The sequence below is a fragment of the Microtus pennsylvanicus genome, chromosome 1, assembly GCF_037038515.1.
Source record: "Microtus pennsylvanicus isolate mMicPen1 chromosome 1, mMicPen1.hap1, whole genome shotgun sequence".
NCBI lineage: Eukaryota > Metazoa > Chordata > Mammalia > Rodentia > Cricetidae > Microtus > Microtus pennsylvanicus.
Window position 1 is genome coordinate 198,830,797 of NC_134579.1, and position 21,315 is coordinate 198,852,111.

At 43.2% G+C, this 21,315-nt stretch overlaps 1 protein-coding gene across 8 annotated transcripts in view; it reads left to right on the forward strand.

Annotated features, from left to right (window-relative positions):
* Phactr2 (phosphatase and actin regulator 2) overlaps positions 1 to 21,315 on the forward strand; it is a 268,456-nt gene that overhangs the window by 240,324 nt on the left and 6,817 nt on the right. For all 8 annotated transcript variants that reach the window (XM_075948751.1, XM_075948741.1, XM_075948798.1 and 5 more), the window contains one exon: positions 14,422 to 14,494. In XM_075948751.1, the coding sequence (XP_075804866.1) occupies positions 14,422 to 14,494 (73 nt within the window). The remainder of the gene's footprint in view (positions 1 to 14,421; positions 14,495 to 21,315) is intronic.

Sequence of the window (21,315 nt, forward strand, 5' to 3'; positions counted from 1 at the left end):
GTGTAAAGCAATAGCAATACAGTTCTTTCTACTGGGTCTCAGTGAAAGCTGGTCCTAAATTGCTGTGTAACCTGTCTTCATCAAGTGTAGTGGTGGAGGCTTTCTTAATTGTGATAGGAGGCTTTCCTCATCGTGATAACAGTCTTGGTTATCAGCTTGACTGCATTGCAAAATACCTAGGAGATCATAAAGCATGTTTTGTCAGGCCTTGTCTAGAGGCAGCTAGACTGAGAAGTCTCTAGTCTAAAAACAAATTCATCCCTTGACAGATGCATAGTATTACTGGCCGCTGGTGAAGTGTAGTAGGTAGGACCTGGTTGGCAGCACGAATATTATGGGAATATTGGGAGTTTCTTCTGGTGGTAGCCTTGTCTGCTTCGCTGCTGTCAGGCCGTGTACTAAGAGCTTCTTTTCTCCACTGCACCATCCCTGATAGGCTGACATCTCTGAAACTGTGAGCTAAAATAAATATTCCCTTAAGTTGTTTCCAAGAGAGGTTGCATAGCCCGAGATTAATACCGACCATTTGTTTTTAAGTTTTTCACGTTACCAGTTTACCAGTATCTCTATTGATGAGTTCATAATTTTTGCTCTCAGTGAAACCTTGAATAAATTGAATGAATACCTACCATACCTGTAACTGAGTATTTAATGATACTGTGTAGAGACGCTTCTTAAATAAATGAGGCATTTTGTCAAGCATATACTATGTGTGAAGGACACATTGGAGATGTTTATAAAGAAACTACTAGCAAGGGTGAGGCCCTGAGTTCAAGTCCCAGCAGGGCTGAAAAGAAGAGTGGAGGGGCACAGCTAAGAAAGGCATCCCAGGAACATTTTAGAAAAAAAGTGATAGAAGAGTGTAGAAGAAACCACTGAAAGATGTGAAAAGAGAAGCCCCATCAGCCAGGAGGAGAGCCTTAGAGGGATGACCGTGAGTGTTTAATGCCCAGAAAGAGAGGCATTTCAGAGGACTGACTGCTGGAAGACAGTAAGGACAAACATGGTCGCCATGGTCTCAGCTTTGAGGGAAGAAGTTAATCATAAGCCAAAGGCATCAAAATGGGAGTCTGTCTTTTTAATTTGGAAAAGATTTTTTTTTTAATTATTTATGTCATTTGTTGGTTTGCTTGTATGTCTGTATGAGGGTGTTTTTGTAATCCGGAACTGGAGTTACAGACAGTTGTAAGCTGCCACATGGGTGCTTAGAATTGAACCAGAGTCCTCTGGAAGAGCAGATCATGCTCTTAACCACTGAGTCATCTCTCTAGTCCAAGGGATCAGGGATGGAAATTTTAACAGTTTTTTACTTGAAGGAAGGAGCCAAAAATGAGGGTAAAGATGAAGTCTACATGAGGAAAAGTTCGAGCGAGACACGATCGTTAGAGCAGAAGCCAACATTTAGTAGAAAGCAAGAAAAGGCCGTTGAAGGTGGGATGGTGCTCACAGGAAGGGAGCAGGCACTGAGGAAGGAGGCTGTGGACAGATACCTCCATGTGCAAACACACTGTCAGATGTGCACAGGAACTTAGATTCCACTTCTGTGAACTGCTGGGCTTTTGCTTGTCTTCTCCTAGCTTGTTAGATTCCTGCTGATTCATAGGGGTTCTTTGTAGATTCAGGTTTCTTTTTTTGTTTGTTTTTTTTTCTTTATTTTTTTTTGTTTATTTTTTTTTTTAGTTGTTGAAAAAAAAATTTCCACCTCCTCCCCATTTCCCATTTCCCTCCCCCTCCTCCCACACATTGACCCCTCCCCTACTCCCCTTCCCCTCTCCCCCCCTCCCCCCCCTCCCCCCCTCCCCTTCTATTCCATGCCCCCTCCCTCTTGAGAATGAAGAGCAGTCCAGATTCCCTGCCCTGTGGGAAGTCCAAGGTCCTCCCACTTCTATCCAGGTCCAGGAGGGTGAGCATACAAACAGGCTAGGCTCCCACAAAGCCAGTTCATGTATTAGGATTGAAACCTAGTGCCATTGTCCTTGGCTTCTCATCAGCCTTCATTGTCCGCCATGTTCAGAAAGTTCGGTTTCATCCCAGTCCCACTGGTCTTGGTGAGCTCCCAATAGATCAGTTCCACTGTCACAGTGGGTGGGTGCATCCCTCATGGTCCTGACTTCCTTGCTCATGTTCTCCCTCCTTCTGCTCCTCAATTGGATCTTAAGAGCTCAGTCCGGTGTTCCTATTTGGGTCTCTTTCTCTATCTCGATCCATCACCAGATGAAGGTTCTAAGATGATACGCAAGATATTCATCAGTATGGCTATAGGATAGGGTCATTTCAGGTTCCCTCTCCTCAGTTGCCCAAGGTACTATCTGGGGACATCTCCCTGGACACCTGTGAGCCCCTCTAGAGTCAAGTCTCTTGCCAACCCTAAGGTGGCTCCCTTAATTAGGATATATATTTCTCTGCTCCCGTGTCCACCTTTCCTTTATCCCAACCATCCCATTCCACCAAGCTCCCCCATCCTCCCCTTCTCACGTTTCTCACCCCAGTTCCCCTTAGTCCCATGCCACTTCACCCCCAAGTTCCCAGTTTTTGCCCTGCAATCTTGTCTACTTCCCATATCCAGGCAGATGACTATATGTATTTCTTTGGGTTCACCTTCATATTTAGCTTCTCTAGGATCACAAATTATATGCTCAATGTCCCTTATTTATTGCTAGAAACCAATTATGAGTGAGTACATCCCATGTTCACCTTTTTGGATCTGGGATACCTCACTCAGGATAGTGTTTTCTATTTCCATCCATTTGCATGTAAAATTCGTGAAGTCATTGTTTTTTACCTCTGAGTAGTACTCCAATATGTATATATTCCACACTTTCTTCATCCATTCTTCCATTGAAGGGCATCTAGGTTGTTTCCAGGTTATGGCTATTACAAATAATGCTGCTATGAACATAGTTGAACAAATGCTTTTGTCGTATGATAGGGCATCTCTAAGATATTCCTAAGAGTGGTATTACTGGATCTTGGGGTAGGTTGATCCCGAATTTCCTGAGAAATCACCACACTGATTTCCAAAGTGGTTGTACAAGTTTGCATTCCCACCAGCAATGGATGAGCGTGCCCCTTACTCCACAACCTCTCCAGCAAAGGCTATCATTGGTGTTTTTGATTTTAGCCATTCTGACAGGTGTAAGATGGTATCTCAAAGTTGTTTTAATTTGCATTTTCCTGATCGCCAAGGAGGTTGACCATGACCTTATGTGTCTTTTGGCCATTTGAACTTCTGTTGAGAATTCTCTGTTCAGTTCAGTACCCCATTTTTTAATTGTGTTAATTAGCATTTTAAAGTCTAGTTTTCTTGAGTTCTTTATATATTTTGGAGATCAGACCTTTGTCTGTTGCAGGGTTGGTGAAGATCTTCTCCCAGTCAGTGGGTTGCCTTTTTGTGTTAGTGACAGTGTCCTTTGCTTTACAGAAGCTTCTCAGTCTCAGGAGGTCCCATTTATTCAATGTTGTCCTTAATGTCTGTGCTGCTGGGGATATACGTAGGAAGTGATCTCCTGTGCCCATATGTTGTAGGGTACTTCACACTTTCTCTTCTATCAGGTTCAGTGTGTTCAGCCTGATATTGAGGTCTTTAATCCATTTGGACTTGAGTTTTGTGCATGGCGATAGATATGGATCTATTTTCATTCTTCTACAGGTTGACAACCAGTTCTGCCAGCACCATTTGTTGAAGATGCTTTCTTTCTTTCTTTCATTGAATACTTTTAGCTCCTTTATCAAAAATCAGGTGTTCATAGGTTTGTGGGTTAAAATCCGGGTCTTCTACTCTATTCCATTGATCGACTTCTCTGTTTTTACGCCAATACCAAGCTGTTTTCAATACTGAAGCTCTGTAATAGAGTTTGAAGTCAGGGATGGTAATGCCTCCAGAAGTTCCTTTATTGTATAAGATTGCTTTGGCCATCCTGGGTGTATCTCCTCAGTGTAGAAGCAGGAACCATTCCCATGCAGATGGAACTCCTCAGCACCGAAACATGGACGCCTGGTAGTCCAATGACCCGCGGACAAAAGGGCGAACTTGGGGGGCAGGGCTGGGTTGAGTAGAGCACAGGAGACCCTGCAGCACAAGCTGAAGGTGCCCACGATGCCTTTCGGGGGTCCTAGAGGCCGTACCGATAGGCAGGCACTCACCGCTCTGGGTGGATAGCCTTAGTGTAGGAGCAGGAAACTGTTCCTGAGCAAAGGACCTTGCAAACAGCGCAGGCTTGGGGGCAGGGTCGTGTGTAAGAAAGACAGCCCTGCAGAAGGAGCTGGGGGAGGTGGGGTTGTGCTCTCTTCTGGGACAATCCGCCCCTGGATAGCACACACTCACCCATCCAGATGGAACTCCTCAGCACCTAAACAGGGATACCTGGTAGCCCAATGAGCCGGGGACAAAAGGAAGAACATGTCAGGCAGGGCGGGGTCCAGTGGAGCACAGGAGACCCTGCAGCACAAGCTGAAGGTGCCCGGGCTCCCTTGCAGGGGACCTTGAGGCCTGCCCAGTATGCAGGCACTCAGCGCTCTGGGTGGGAAGTCTTAGTGTAGGAGCAGAGAACTGTTCTTGAGCAAAGGACCTAGCAGACAACAGGGCAGGCTTGGGGGGGAGGGGGCTGGCAGGCTGGTTGGTGTATAAGAAAGACAGCCCTGCAGCAGGAGCTGGGGGAGGGGGGTTGTGCTCTCTTCCGGGACAATCCGCCCCTGGATAGCACACACTCACCCGTCCAGATGTAACTCTTCAGCACCTAAACAGTGATGCCTGGTAGCCCAATGAGCCAGGGACAAAAGGAAGCTAGATTCGGGTTTCTGTATGGTGAAAATAAGCCCATGCCTGCTTCCGTTTGGGGACATGTCAACTCTGTTTATGGGGCTTGTTGATGGAAGAGAGACGCCTTAATACAGCTGAGTTTAGTCGAACTCTTTCCTTCTGTGTTATGATTTCATTTTTGTCTTTTGAATTTTCCATGGGTCAGAAGGAAGGCTTTGCAGGTAAATCACTTGCCTTGATAGTCCTCCATCGCTAGGACCTCCGGTGAAAGGAGAGAAGCACCTTCCACGTGTGTTGGACACTCAGGTCCCTGAACTCACACAGTAAATAAAAATGTTTTGAAAGTCTTCCCCTCATGTACGAGCTACATCATTACATGTGTAGAACGAACCACATTTTTGTTATAAAAACTTCGTTATGAAGCTCTATCTTAAGAAATGACTCTTTTCTCTAAAGCTTCTTTTATTCAGTGTTACTTTGAACTGTGTGAGAGAAATGAATTACTTCAGACTATCTTATGACTGTGGATTCAGACCGCAAACCAGGTGGGCAGTTGCCTCATAGGTTCAGTTCCTCAGCCTACGTTCCCACCCACCCCACACTGACTCCAGCTCGACGTTGCCTTTGTTGTCTTCTGGGGTTCAGGCAGCGTAGCTTTGTGTTAGGATATTCCATTTGGTCTCCCCATCTTCCAGGTCCTGCCTGCTTTTGAAAATGACTACTTAGACTCGCCAGATTTAACGCAAGTGTCCTCAAGTCAACGACATTTTCACTGTTTACTTTCCTTTTCTGCGTTACCTCTCTTTGTTTGTCTGCCCTCCCCCAGAGGTTTCTACTCTCTTACCAGCCATCCAATATATTTAAGATAGCTTTTAATGCTTTATCATCTTCACTGTTTTTCAATGGAAGGGTTAATCAAGGCATCTAGCATATATCCTATAGCAAGAAATAGATTTATAACAGTTACTCTCCTTCCAGCTGTGGACTTTCCTCACTCTCCCCTCATTCAGCGACTTCTCGTTGACACTGCTGCAGCCACTGTCCCCATGCAGTAAGATACCCTAAGCTTGGTGATGAAGAACAGAGAGTTTCATTATATCTTGTGGATTTCATAGGTCGGGATGTATTCAAGCATCCTTTGGGCAATTCCACTTTCCATGGTTGACTAAGGTTTTCAGCGTCACCTACTTGGTGACTAGGCTTCTCTGAGAGGTTCAGGACTGATTCTTCAACATGTCTTGTGTCTTGGTTTCCATAGCCCAGAGGTGGAGCTCAGCTGGGCTGCCCACAGAACCACTTACACATTGCCTCTTCGGCATGAGTCAACAGACCTTTTCCCTGAGCTGGCTTCCCTCACAGCAGGCTCTGTCCCCCGAGAGTCCAGTGAAAGCCACTTGGCCTTCTCTAATCATCCTTAGAAGTCTGTTGTGGGATATTTGTGCATTGTGTCAAGATGTATTTGCTGTGGTTGGTGTAATGAAAAGCTGAACGGCCAAGCGCTAGGCAGGAGGTTTAGGCATGACTTCTGAGTCGAGAAAGGAAGAGGAGGAAGAATCTAGTCCCGTGAGAGATGCCAGTAGCAGGGAGAGGAAACAGGAGGTGCAGGGTGGAAGAGAGGTAATGCCACATGGCAGAACATAGATTAAAATAAATGGGTTAATTTAAGTTATAAGAGCTAGTTAGGTGCAATTAATTTCATAATCAATAAGAAGTTTCCATGTCATTATTTGTAATCTGGTGGCCCAAAGGAAAGTCTGACTACAGAAGTTACTCAAGGTGCACATCTGCTTCATCCTGTTGGCTCCAACAAGTCATAAGGCCAGCTCAGACCCAGGGGAATGGGGTAGATAGGTCTACCTCTTGTTATGGGAAGGAGGTTGATAACTCTACTTCTTGTTAGGAGAGCAGTGGGGTCATATTGTGTCGACTGAAGGTGGATTGTAGCCATCTTAGAAAGGTACGATTTGCCACATCCATTGCCAGCCACTTGATTATTCAAATGCCAGCCTTTATACAGGCCAGATAAACAGTAAAATCCTCGACTATGCAGGAGTGACGGTTGACATGACTAACCACCCTTATATGCAAACTCAGTCTCCATCCATGTAAGAGCCATTCCCTGCCTTTGTCCTATTTGTGGGAGGCAAGAGCTCATCTATCTCCAGCTACAATGGGCAGAGATTTTTTTTAAAAAGAACATTTTGAACTGAGACAAAGAAAGGCTTTTGTCTTGAGATTGTTAAACATAAGGGAGTTGGGCCTGGCCAGGTTTTCTTCTACAAGCCTGGTTTCTGTTCTGGAGTACTCTAAGGACATGGGAGTCTCACATCTCCCTTGACCACGGCATCTGAGCCCAGGGCAGAGCCAGAGTCCTTCCCGACTTACAGGGGGTGGCTCATTTCTCCCGAGGAAATCTCACACATTTATCCTGAGACGTGTTAAGATCTAAAGGACAACATTTTTAGGGCTGTGTTTTTATTGTCTGTGTTCCCTAGGAGAAAACTGTTCTCTTTAAATAAGAATTTGTTTTAGACCAAAAAAAGTATACTTTAAAAAAAGTAGAAAATAGCATTGAAACCCCGTGCCATTGTCCTTGGCTTCTCAGCAGCCCTCATTGTCCGCCATGTTCAGAGAGTCCGGTTTTATCCCATGCTTTTTCAGTCACAGTCCCGCTGGCCTTGGTGAGCTCCCAATAGATCAGCCCCACTGTCTCAGTGGGTGGGTGCACCCCTCGTGGTCCTGACTTCCTTGCTCATGTTCTCCCTCCTTCTGCTCCTCATTTGGGCCTTGGGAGCTCAGTCCGGTGCTCCAGTGTGGGTCTCTGTCTCTATCTCCATCCATCGCCAGATGAAGGTTCTATGGTGATATGTAAGATATTCATCAGTATGGCTATAGGATAGGGCCATTTCAGGTTCCCTCTCCTCAGCTGCCCAAGGTACTATCTGGGGACATCTCCCTGGACACCTGGGAGCCCCTCTCTAGCCTGTTTGGATGCTCATCTTCCTAGACCTTGATGGAGGGGGGAGGATCTTGGACTTCCCACAGAGCTCTTCAGACTGAAGAGGGAGGGGGAGGGAAATGGGAGGTGAAGAGGAGACGGAAATTTTTTCAATTAAATATATATATATATAGTAGAAAATAGAAAAATGCAAATATTAAACATGCTGTTTACATGTAGTGTGTTTTATACGTCTGTTTTGTGTAGTATGTGTTACACACCAAATGGTGTGTGCTTGTTGTCAAATGGCTGAGTATCCAGACTCACGAACGGGAGACATCAACTGGGATTTAGATCAATGCATGGCATTTTCAGAAATGTCTGAAAATACAGTTTTCTCCATAACACTGAGGAAAATTTAGTACTCTCACACCGTTGTTACAATGTGGATATACAAGGACTAGGTAGATGGTTCTGTCGGTACAGTGCTGCCCAGCAAGCCTGGAAACCACAGCCTGAATCCTCGAACCCCTTGTGAGACAGCTGAGTGTGCGGTACATACCCACAACCCCAGCACCAAGGGGCAGAATTAGCTGGCTCCCTGGCATGCCAAACAGACAGTCTAGCTGAAACAGTGAGTGTCGGGTTCACTGAAACCCACTGTTCTAAGAAATATGTGGAGGGTGATTGGGGAAACCTCCTGATGTCAACACTGGGTTTCCATGAATGTCCAATGAGTGTATGTGGGTGGGTGTGTATAAAGAAATAGGGCCCACATGCTAAAAACATTTTAGGTAAGGATGAAAATAGCATACTAACTGTCATTATAGCAAAACATTATTGATTTTTTATTACTTTTTGCCTCAAAATGTTTCATAACACCTATTAGTCAGATTTTAAATAATGTGTTTGATTCATTAAGTTAATTAATATAAAATTAATTAAGTGTGACTTAACTATTGGGTTAGGAATTAGCTTATGAGGGGGCTGGAAAGATAACTCAGCAGTTATGAGCATCGGCTGTTCTTCCAGAGGAACAGGGTTCAATTCCCAGCACCCACATGGCGGCTCACACCTGTCTGTAACTCCAGTTCCAGAGGATCTGACACCCTCACATGGACATAAACGCAGACAAAACACCAATGATCAGAAAGTTAAAACAAAGTGAAAATAGAAAAGATTTTAAAAAAAAGAATTAGGTTATGAGACCAGCAAGATGGTTCAGTGGGTAAAATGTTTGTCCCCAAGCCTGAAAACCTGAGTGTGGTCTCTGGGACACACGTGCTGGGAGATGGTTTCCCTCTAACTGCATCCGTACTGTGGTAGTGCGACCCCCTACACAAACACACAGGCATGCACACATACGCAAAAGCAAATAAATGTAGCTTTAAATTGGTTTTATTCTTTAATTTTTGATCTCTTGAAAAACCTAGGGAAAGTCAAAATGACTGAAAGCTTGTATTACTTTTTTAAAGAAAATGAAATTCAAATATTATTTAGACTCCGAAAGTAATTTCAGTCTGTGGTTCCACAGCTGGATGGAAATTTAAAATACTCATGAAAGTTTCAGCTTAGAAAATTCTGCGGAGCTGCTGAAGAGGTTTGGTCCTGACAAGGGCACCGTTGTGCAAGCTGTGAAGGGCCTTGTCTCTAAGGGCCAGGGAGGGCATGGGCCGCTGGGTGGAGGAACTGCACGTTGCTGGGAGGTTCTGGCAAGGTGCTCTAAGATGTACTGAGAGGAGGCATAAATATATGTTTTGAGAAAAATTTTAAACAAGATTTCTAGTGAACCAGAATACGGGCTGCTTTCTGATGATATACAAATCTGCCTCGGCTCTTAAAACTCTTAACAATATGGTGGGTACGAGGGCTAGGGAGACGAAAAGTCTTCCCAGGAATGCGCTTTCTAGCAAGATACTCGGGAAGAATGTGATCCCACTTCCCTGTAGAATGTCATCCATTGACTCATGGCATGCACACTTCCCTCCCCATGACATGGGGCTTCATGAGTCAGCCAGCAATCCCCCCTTTGATACTAGCGTTTTAGCACAGAAATAAACAAAAGATATCGACTGGAAACTCTAACTAATTCTTCTCTTGCAACCCACACTGTCATGTTGGAAATGGCTGCAAGAGCCATGTTTTCAACCAACTGCCTGGTGTTCCTTGCCCAGAGGTGCCCCTGAACTGCCCGCAGCTGATCAGATGGGGGATGTACATGGCTACTCACCACCAGTCAAACTTAAGCTTGGTTTTTGTCGTTTTTGTGTCCTGTGTTTAATTCCCATGATACAAGCCACCACTGTTGATAGGGTCTCAGTGCAACCTCCTGGCATTTGGGGTTGCTCTTGCCTGTTCGAGATCAATTTCAGCTGAATGGTTTACCTAGGGTGGTCCGGTGCAAAACCTCGGGCTCCAATCCCACTGCCTCAGTCTATTTCTTTTATCTTTCAGCAAAACCAGCCCCAGTTACACTTAGATTCAGAATATTTGGCCTAAAATCTGGTCTCATCTGAAAAAAGGAGGTGGGGGGAACAAAGCTGTGTTTATACTGACCCTGTACCTGGTCAATATAAAAGGTCTCCTTTTTTCTCCTTCGAACCCCTAAGCACTGTTCCTTCTTACCTAATGGAGTAACTGTTAGACTCCAAAGTAGGTCCTTAGTGAGTAGATTTTGAAAGTGAAGACTGTCCCCATAATCAGGCAAATGCGGACACCCTGCAGGGTTATGCTGATTACCATACTGTTACGTACAACTGACTTTTCACTTCTAAATGCAAGCCAGCAGACTCATGGCAATGAGGCAGTTATCTGGATTAGCGAGGCCCCAAAGCCCATTTTATTGGATGTATGTAAGGCTTGTAGGCTTATGAGTGGCTCCATTATAATCATTTAAGCACTTTTGATATCCAGGAGATAATAAGATCCCTCTGGGCCTCTGTTTCATCTTAGAATACTGTTTAGGTTATCAACTGCCTTGTAACAAACCAGCCCAGAGCTACTGGCTTAAATCAGTGATTATAGTGCTTGCAAGTTTCTCGGGGAGGACTTCTGGAATGCATCAACCCAGGGGTTTATTTCAGGCTCACATGGCGTTGGTGAGATGCTGGGCCTTGAAAACCCATTTCCAAAGTAGTTTCTCTGTGAATGTGTGTATGTCCTCTTGCTCCTTAACCTCTGTCTACATGGCATCTCATTTTCTGAAGTCTTTCTTTGTCTTGGGGTGTCTCGTACTACAGCTTGCTCAGGGCAGTCAAATGTGTTTTATGTGGCAGCTGGCTTCCAAGAAGCAAATGTCACAGAGCCAGGAAGACACTCTCCTTCGACTGGTGTCATGGAGCGACTTTACTTGTCTTCTTATTCAGCGTCATGACAGGGTTTATACCCAGAGTCAACTCCAAAGAAGCAGACACCAGCCGCATCTTAGGAACGCAATGACAAAATGGCCTTGCAGAGAAGATGGGATGCGCCCACGTCTAACTGGCTTTCGGGGGAAAGCAGTACGCATGAGGGGATGTGGGCACTAGAGGGTTATAAATTTCATTAATATAAATATTGGGTGGAATGGGGGCACAGTTTGTAGTTGTACTGATTTACAAACTCCATATCCCAAGTGTTTCTCTCTGAATGTTTCTCCTGGATTTTGCCAGACTCGTCAGCTGGTAGCCAGCCCTCTGTCACTAGTGAGTCCTTCATCTTGTTTATGCTTAGCTCTCCAGCAGCAGGGTCCTCTTGCGCTCCATTGAATTGTCTGGAATAAAAATGAAAGAATTGTTAGTCACAGTCCAAATAATATACCTTTTAAAAACTTCACGATATTTTATTGGTTAACTCTACAATATTCAGCACATTTTTTTTAAACTGAACCTGTCATCAGAACTTTTTTTTAATTGTTTTTACTGAGCTATATACTTTTCTCTACTCCCCTCCGTTTTCCCTCCTCCCCTTTAGTCCTCTCCCATGGTCCCCATGCTCCCAATTTACTCAGGAAATCTTGTCTTTTTCTACTTCCCATGTAGATTAGATCCATGTATGTCTGTCTTAGGGTCCTCTTTGTTGTCTAGCTTCTCTGGGATTGTAAATTGTAGGCTGATTTTTCTTTGCTTTATGAGTGAGTACATATGATATTTGTCTTTCTGGGTCTGGGCTACCTCACTCAATATGATGTTTTCTAGATCTGTGAATTTGCCTGCAAATTTCAAGATGTCATTATCTTTTTTCTGCTGTATAGTACTCCATTGGGTAAATGTACCACATTTTCCTTATCCATTCTTCAGTTGAGGGTCAGCACATTTTTAAAAAATACATTTTGAACTAATATTCTTAATTGCATCATATATTTTTATTCCTATTTTCTAGGTAAGTAAATTATCTAGCTTTCTGTTACTGTTAAAAAAGAACCCCTAGAATAGCTAACCTATAAATATAAAAAAGTTTGATTCATAGTTCTGGATGCAAGAGTTACTTCATTGCTTAGGGCTAAGTAATGTCTAAGTAAGGTCTAAGTAATGGGTGCTTGGAGGTATCATATGGTTGGAGCAGGGAGTACGTGGTGAATCAAGTCACTTACATCATGAGTCAAAAGAAGAAAGAGAAGATAGATCATAGTCCCATAATCTCTTCAGGGGCATGCCCCAAATGACCTAGAGACATGTCCCTCACAAGGCCCCACCTCTTAAATGGTCACCCTCCCTCTAATAATACCTCCCTGAACAATGGGCTGTACCACGTGGACTTCAGATAACATCGTCCAAATCACAGTGGTAGGAAAGCTGCAGCTTGAGGGAAAGGTCCTCCGTGAGTATCATACTGCCGTGGGAAATGTAGCCAAGACCAATACCATGTCTTCTGAGCTTAACCAAAGTCTAGCACGGCCTCTGATGAAACCTGTGGAGAGAAGAAAGTTCAAGTGAAAACAGAGATGGGATCCCTGACCCTGTTCATATCGAAACACTTCTTTCCAAGGAGGAGCATTGCTCTAGAACTTCATCAAAGCAACTGTCCAGCTCCTGATGCTAGTGCCGATTGTTACTATGGCCAAAACCGAGTGTCCACATTGTTGTGTCTTGTGAGCCATGCTGCATAACTGTGTCATGTGCGACTCAGGTCCACAAACAGGTCTCTGTCTGCTTTGGCACTTCCGAGAGTTAGTAATAAGAATCATGACTGCTGTTTATTGTCCAGGTTCCCCCCAAAGAGACTTCCAGACCTAAAGAATATATCTAGGGAGAGGAGACTGTCTGTGACAACAGGGCTTAATTATTGCACTAAAATATACTTGGAAGGAAGTCTGTGAAGTGTAGAGTAATGGTTAATGACAGGAAAGAGCTATGGAGAGGTCTCGGGGCTTTCTACTATCTTTTCCCTTTTTCCGAAGTTCATTGACTTTCATTCGCAAAGTAGATTCTCCTATCTTTCTGTGAAGGGACTTCCTGTGGTTTATGTTGACATTCTGTGTTTATCTGGAGCCAATCCCTTTAGGCCAGATGTCAGAAGGGTGTTTTATTCCTACTTTTCCTTTTATACGAAGGAAAGCATTCTTTGTGTAAAAGACATTTATAATCTTCTGTGTTTGAGCTGAATAGTGCAATATACATAGAGTTTAAAAAGATCCTTTTAGTACTTTTTATATGAGTAAAATATCCCTTGTAGGGGGAAAAAAGTCGGAAATAAAAATAAGTCAAAAACTGAAGCTAAACTCATGCATAATCCTGCCACTGTCTGTTAACAGACAGCCAAAGTTAGCATTTGGAGGGGTGTCTCAGCTTTCCAGTCTGCATGCATAAGCATTTTTGTTGTACATGGCATGGATTATGTGTTCCTTAAACAAGGCCGCCTATTTGATGTTTCTCCGACTGGCTTTAAATGCTGTGCTGAATTTTCAGTCATTTGTCTAAACTTTCAACATGAAAAAAATAAATAGCAATTGCCTTCTTAACATCCCTGTGGCTGCGAGTCAAAGCTGCCTTGCTGTGGGCTCCAATGTAAAACTTTCCGAGGAGCAGGGTATGGATTCTCTGAAAAACCTCATGCCTTGCGTTTGCCGTGGTCGGCAGAGGGTGGAGGGACATTCTAGACCCTACTGCCGCCCTCCCCACCAAGGACACTCTCAGGGAGGCCATCCTAGCCTCAGTTTGGCTTCCAGCTGACTGTCCCTCCCTCAAAATGCCAGTGACCAAAAGTGTTTATGGGTTAGGAGTAGTTCTAGAATGTGGGATATTTGCAAGGACATAATGAGAAGAGGTAGCTGAAGGATGAGGACTGTGTCCACACACAAAGTTCTCTGACGGGGCCTGGAGTCTAGTTCCGTGGTAGAGTGCTTGCCTAGCATGCATAAGGCCTGGGTTCAGTCTCCAACCCTGCCTTAAAAGAGTTCATTTGTGTTGGTCCATACCGCACACACATCTCCTGCAGGTCATTTTACACGTTTTCGCCATGGTTCCACTTTACAACCATCACAGGGGGGCAGGTATGGAATTTTCCACTTGTGGCTCACACACCAATACTCAGAAAATTTGGGGTTTTGAAGATCTTCTAATTTTGGCTTTTATGTCAGGGGTGCTCAGACTGTAATGTATTTCATTTATTAAGTCTTAGTCTGAGATAAATTAGTAATTCTTTCCCCAAAATGTTATATCATAGAAGACTGTCTGTCTCGTGGATGCTATGTACGTTGGGAAAATATGGGACCTAAATTCTGCTTCGTTTTCTCCTGTTTAGGCAGCAATAAGAAAAGAACTAAATGAATTCAAAAGCACAGAAATGGAAGTTCATGAGGAGAGCCGACAGTTTACCAGGTGGGTAGACAAGATAGAGTTTTGCAGGGTGAGAATACTCAAGACGGGAAATTTCATGTCGGGTATACCGTGTAGTGATTTCATTTTTAAATGTGGTTTGGCAGAAATTGTCTAATGAAGGTTTCGGCTTCCCTCGCCTCTGTCTTTCTTTGCTCTTTTGATTAACTAGAGTCCTGGTGGCAAATTTAAAGATATGGCTGGACCAGATTATCAATGTCTAGACTTTCCTGATTGGCTCAATTGTGTCGTTTAAGTGCACCTAAACTGATCTCACTGGGAGAAAAAGATTCTACAATGAGGTCTTGATTTTTTCTTTCAGTGAACTGTGAATCATTCTGAAGGACTATATTATGGTTCTCTTTTTAGTCTCGTTTTTGGGCCAAAAAAACAAGTATTGTCATAGCCTGCTCTTAAACTGATATCGGAAGTTCTGTGCTCCGAAGACAGCGGTGTGGGAACATATGTGTTACTTATTGCTCACAGGACAAGACCTAGGGCAGAAACTGAATTTTGCAGAAGCTAGATCTTATAATGGGAATCAAGTTTTGATTGGCTCCCCAGATACTGCTGGGATCACCATTAATCTCTGGGATCATGAGCCTGTAAAAAAAGAAGCCTTCCTTTGACTCACAAGCCCAGAGATCCCAGGGCGTATTCAGTTCTTTCTACTGCTTTGGGACCTATAACAAGGCATCATGGTGGTAACACATGGGAACACCACTCCTTCCTGCGGTGGCCCAGGAATGAGAATAAGGTCGAGGAACAGACTTGGGCCCCATTGCCCTCACAGACAAGCCCCCAGCGACTGCAAGGCCCTACCCTTAATGTTTACAGCATTCCCTGGAGAACCAAGTTGAGACCTGGAACTTTAGCACTTGGGCACCTAAGATCCAAATTTTAACAAGTGTAATGCTGTGGTTTGTCTCCCCACTACTCCTTGGTTTTCCAAATAACAGAAACTGTGTATGTGTGTGTGGGGGGGGGTGGAATCTGAGTGTTCACGTTATCTAATTTCCAGAAGTAACAGCTATTCTATTTAGTTACAATCTCATACATATATTAGCTTTGCTTTATGTAGCAAGCATATTCCTAAAATTTTGCTCAGAAATTAAATTTTTAGAAACCAAATTGAGGGTCTGAGGTGATAGCTCCATGGGTAAAAAGGGGACTCTCCACACAAGCATGAGGGTCTGAGTTTGGATCTGCAGCACCCATGCAAATAGCCTGGCATGGCCACAAAAGCCTGTGGGGGCAAAGTTGTGGGCACAGAGACAGGAGGATGTTTGGGGATTGCTGGTTGCCAGGCTATTAGGGGGCTTGTAGGGCAGAGAGATACAGACTCGAGCTCAGGATTCCGTGAGAAATCCCATCTCCTCTGACCTCAGTATATGTTCACACATACATGAACACAAACTTATATAGCAACACACACATACACACACACACACACATAAACACACAATTGAAGTAATAGAAAATTCCAGGAAACGAATGCATGAAGAAGACAAGGTTCTCTGTCTTTTAGAATGCAAATACTGATTTCCTACCCTAATTGCATTGTCTCGATGCTGTGATCTAGAGACAGCCTGAGCTGTAGCTGAGTCTTGCCCCCTGAGCTGTAGCTGAGTCTTGCCCCCTGAACTGTAGCTGAGTCTTGCCCCCTGAGCTGTAGCTGAGTCTTGCCCCCTGAGCTGTAGCTGAGTCTTGCCCCCTGAGCCTGTAGTGTCTGCACCCATCCCACATGGTCATTCAGATTGGTTTTCCTTGTGTAAAACTTTCCTCTAAGTCATAAGATCTGATAGCTTCATCTCCATTCGATGGCCTGAGGTGAGAATAAATTACAGCAGAAAATAAGCAAAGAAAAATGTATTTTGTAATTCTAATTTTGTAGTTTTCATTAGTTAAATTTAATTAAATTTTGTAGTTCTAATTCTCCAGGAAGCATTTCTGCTGGAAGGCCTTCTTTCTGTTGTGTTCTCTAAGCAGATTCACTAAAATTAGCCATAGGGGAGGTATCAGGGCCGTTTCTTTTTTATGTCTTTTGTATACGAAATGATGCATTTTAATTAAGCATTTAAGTAGCGCTAAAGTTTATCAATAAAAATGAATCCTCTACTTATTTTCCACCCTCATCTTTATTCTCCTGGGGAAGAGCTAGCTAAGGGCTTCTAGGCATTTCTTTTTCTGTGCATTTATGAATGTGTCCAAATATAATATAATTGTGTGCACAGACTGTTTATCCACATCCAGCACGTAGAAAGCCAGTCCCTCCCTGTGGTCTCTACAGCGCTCATCTATCTCCATGACTGCGGCGTCCCACAGATAATGTACTTCGCACGACTGAGTAGGTTCTGCTGGTTGTCCATGACACTTCAGCTTTTCACGGCCGACACTAAGTCACTGCCGTCACGGTTATGTCTGTGTGCACATGCCATGATTTCTGTGGTTGCCCCATTGACTGGATTTCCTAGGTGACTGGGTTCATGGGTTTGGTAGCTTTCAGAAGACTCCTCTCTGTTCTCATTTAAAACACTTCATTTACTGACTCACGGTTAGAGGATGCTGCACGCTCAGTCACCGTCATCAACAGTTGGTGGGTGACCTCAAGGTTTGTACTCTCCAGGATAAATTGGAGCATGCTAATTTCCACACTAATCTCCAGATGGTTGGGCAGCTTCACTCATCTTTATTGACCCTTTTTGTTTATTTATTTAACGTTTGTATTCAAACCTTTGTAAATTTTCTTTTGGACTGCCTGCTTTTTTAGATGGATTAGTAAAATCTGAGATATTTTTTGCAACCTGCTGTCAGCCTTTTACATTCTTTCCACGGTCTTTTGTGTAATGTTTGCGTGCTGAAATCTTTCTGTGTTATTACTCTTTTATTTCATTGGGTTTTTTTTTTTCCTGTGTAGAAGGGAGCCAAGAATACAAAACCATTGTTTTCAACTGTTTTTACACTTAAGACTTTAAGCCATTGGGCACCTCTTTCTGTGTATGATTCAAAATCACACATGAACTTTGCTTTTGTCAACCAGTGCTCAGCCTTCCCGGTGCCATTTATTGCCCTCTAGATGTGAAGTTCGCTTCGGGCACATCCAGAGGTCTGGGTTTCATATTATGCCCTGGATCTTTGACTGTCCCTGCCTTAGCTAGTGACACTCTTGAACAGAAGGCTTGTAATGTGTTTTTCTATTTGATGGGATTTTTTTCACCTCCAAAAGCCTATCAATTATTTACTTCTCTGTAGAAATTCAGGCTCACCTTGTGTTTTGTTAAATAATTTGTTGATGTTTTTATTGTTTAAGTAAATGCTAACAGATGAAGGTTAGGTAAGTTTTGAGGTGGTAACAGCTCATGCTGAGGAGATGTGCTTAAAAAGATTTTTTTAACGGTATTGATCAACACTCTTTAAACTATCATTTCAGATAAGGAAAAATTAAATATTTATACCACCAAAATAAACATGCCTTGCTCAAGAAGTCTTTAAGAGTTGACAGTAAAGCAAATGTCTACTGCTATTTTTCCATTAATTTACATGACATCATTAGAGTTGTATTCCAGCAGGGAAGTATTTTTGGCTTTGGAGGTATAAAAATCATGCTGTGATTTTCATGTTGGTGTCAGTATTTCTTTGAAGAGGAAAAAGTTCTAATAAACACTACTGTTTCTAGTCAAAATAATATGAAAATATGGCCATGCATTTCACTTAGAAAAGTACTCCTGTAAAAAAAAAACCACAGCACTCTCGGCATTAGCCCCCGCATAGGGCATAAACACGGAATCCTTATCCATCTTTTTTAAATGTAGCCTAGACACATGGCAGCAATTCTTTGTTCTAGTCAGTGCCAGGCTTCATCTTCCATATCAAGCAAGCCTTCCTATCAGACGCTAAGCCTCTGAGACCCACACAGGGTCAAGGTAGATCATGCTGAAGACTGCTCTGTTCCCTACCTGTTATCCAGACACAAACAAACACACAGACACAGACACACACAGAGACACACACACACACACGCAGACACACACACAGACAGAAACACAAACACACAAGACACATACAAACACATAGACACACACAGAGACAAAGGCATACACACACAAACACACACTCAGACACACACACACAAACACGCAGACACAAACACAGACAGACACACAAGCCACACGCAAGACACACACAAACACACACAAACACACATGCAAGACATACACACGTCTACGGCCATACCACCCTGAATGCACCCTATCTAGTCTGATCTCAGAAGCTAAACAGTGTTGGACCTGGTTAGTACTTGGATGGGAGACAGACACACACATACGGCAGTCCAACCATCTCCCTCAGGATCTTTGCAAAAACTCCCCAAAGGCTGGTGATACTGCTTATCTCTGGGGAGGAGGGCTGGTAGCTGGGGCACACACAAGAGAAAGACTTTTTGCCACAGAGGCTTTCAAACCTTTTGAATTTTTGAGACAGGGGAACGTTTTACCAAGTCAACAACAGATACTTAAGAGAAACAGGGAAGAGATCCAATTCCTGAGACCCCGTTTTAATAAATGAGGATTCCAGCCTGGCGCTTCATTTTGATTCATGTGCCGGCATTTATATCGTGAATACTTTTAGCACAGCAGGAAAACACTTCTTTGACCGCCATCACAGAATATCTTCTGGTGTGTGTGTGTATGTGTGAGTGTGTGTGCATGCATGCGTTGACGAATTGTGTTGATCTGTTCTCTCCTGCAATCCTCCTGGTTACTCCCTGAGTTTTCCAGAGACGTTTTTGGGATTTGAAGCACAAACTAGGACTTACAACAAGGATGGGGACAAGTGCTCCCACAAGAACTTATCCTGGAGCCTGATAAGGGACCAACTGTGACCTGCATTCTTTAGCATGTTTACCGCTTCTTTGGCTACACTCTGTATTTTCCCCCTTTGCTGCCTACTCGGCTCATTGCTTAAAACCAAAAAGTTGAACATACTTGAATAGCGGTCTGGATGTTGATTATGTAGTCATTACATTCTCGAAAGACACCACTATGACAAACAGAATCCACTCTACTTTTCAAGACAAATGGAATTTCTATAACAGAAAAAACATCTAAATTATGATGGCAAATTACATAAAAAGCCATATTTTGCTTAAAAGTAAAGTATGAAGGGTCACAGTAGTAAGACTTGGGTAATTGGAATTTTCTGGATAGTATTTTTTATTTTGTTTTTCAAGACAGGGTTTCTCTGTGTAACAGCCCTGACTGCCCTGGAACTTGTTTTGTAGAACAGGCTGGGCTCAAACTCACAGAGATCACCCGTCTCTATCTCCCAAGTGCTGGGATTAAAAGCATGCACCACTACTGCCTGGCTAGTATTTGTTTTCTAAGGATTTTATTGTATTAACTTATATTAGATTTGTAATCAAGAGAGAATGCCACTTTTTACAAAGTCAATTTAATTTAGCACAAAATAACATTTTAAGGTGCAGAGTATCTTCACATGTGAATAATTTTATTCATTTATGAAATGTTTGCTTATTAAGTAAGGTGCATTATCATGCATTCATTGTGTCATTGAATTGAAGCTTTCAAAGTCAAAACAGATCTCAAGAGATTTTTTTTGTTGTATCATAACCAGCAGACATACAAGATATTGCCTGAATGCCTATGGTGCAGTGCGTATTTAAAATTCAGGTGCATAAAAAAAACACACTGAGAGTGAGAGCAAAAGTTCTTAATAGTTTTTATTATGCAGTATTCTTAAGGGTCTGTAAAATTTGAGAATTCTCTCAAATTCTAAAATATTTTTCATGTAAAATTACTACATATGAACATACATTTTTTTTCAAGCAGTGATTTCATTTTGTGTCTTTTGAAGTAGTGATTGATATACATAGATAGGAACCCACTGTTTCGGCCACTAGATAGGGTGTGACTTTTCAAAATGTGACACTGTAGGGGTTGCAGCCTGCCCTGCAGAAGGCCCACAGATGCAGGGACTGTCCTCAGGGCTGCAGACGCCCTGTGGAGGGCTCACCACAGAAGGGTGAGAGGGCTGTTGGGGTTGTTACTCTTAAGAAGAAAATGTCCATAATTCAAAATCAGACACAGCTTTAAAAGAGAGTGAATGAAAAGCTTGTGTCCATAGGGGAGAGGAAATCCGTTTGTTGCTTCACCAACTCGAAGCCTAAAGCCAAAAATGTCATTCTATCAAAGAGGTGAAGTTCTCTGAGATAAAGCTAAACACACCTAGGGAAAACTGCATTTACAGTCCCTCTGGCCATTAAATTCCATGGCCAAATTTGAACAGGGGAAGCCTCATTTTGCAGGGTGCAGACATCTTTGACTGATTGAACACTGTAGCAAAATACAAGTTTGAGCCAGGCAGTGGTGGAACACGCCTTTAATCCCCGTACTTAGGAGGCAGAGGCAGGCGGATCTCTGTGAGTTCAAGACCAGTGTGGTCTACAGAGCTAGCTCCAGGATAGTTAGGATTGTTATACAGAGAAACCTTGTCTCGGGAAAAAAAAATAGAAAAACAAAAATACAGATTTGTGTCTGTTTTTCCAGATCTTGGGGGTTGCCTATGAATAGAGGCGGCAGCCATAGCTAGCCACCATACTCTTCTGAGCCAGCTGGAGGAGCTAGTATCATATCACAGTCAACCCAATGGAATTCGCTTTCAGCCCAGATTCTTGGGCAGATGCTTTGTATAGGACAGTGAGAAAACCTTAAGTGTTTTCCTGCTGGTTTGGAGAAATTAAAATCAGGGTTCTCTCCAGAAAATGCTGGGCTTTAGAAAAATCCTGATGGGAAGATAAGATGTCCTGT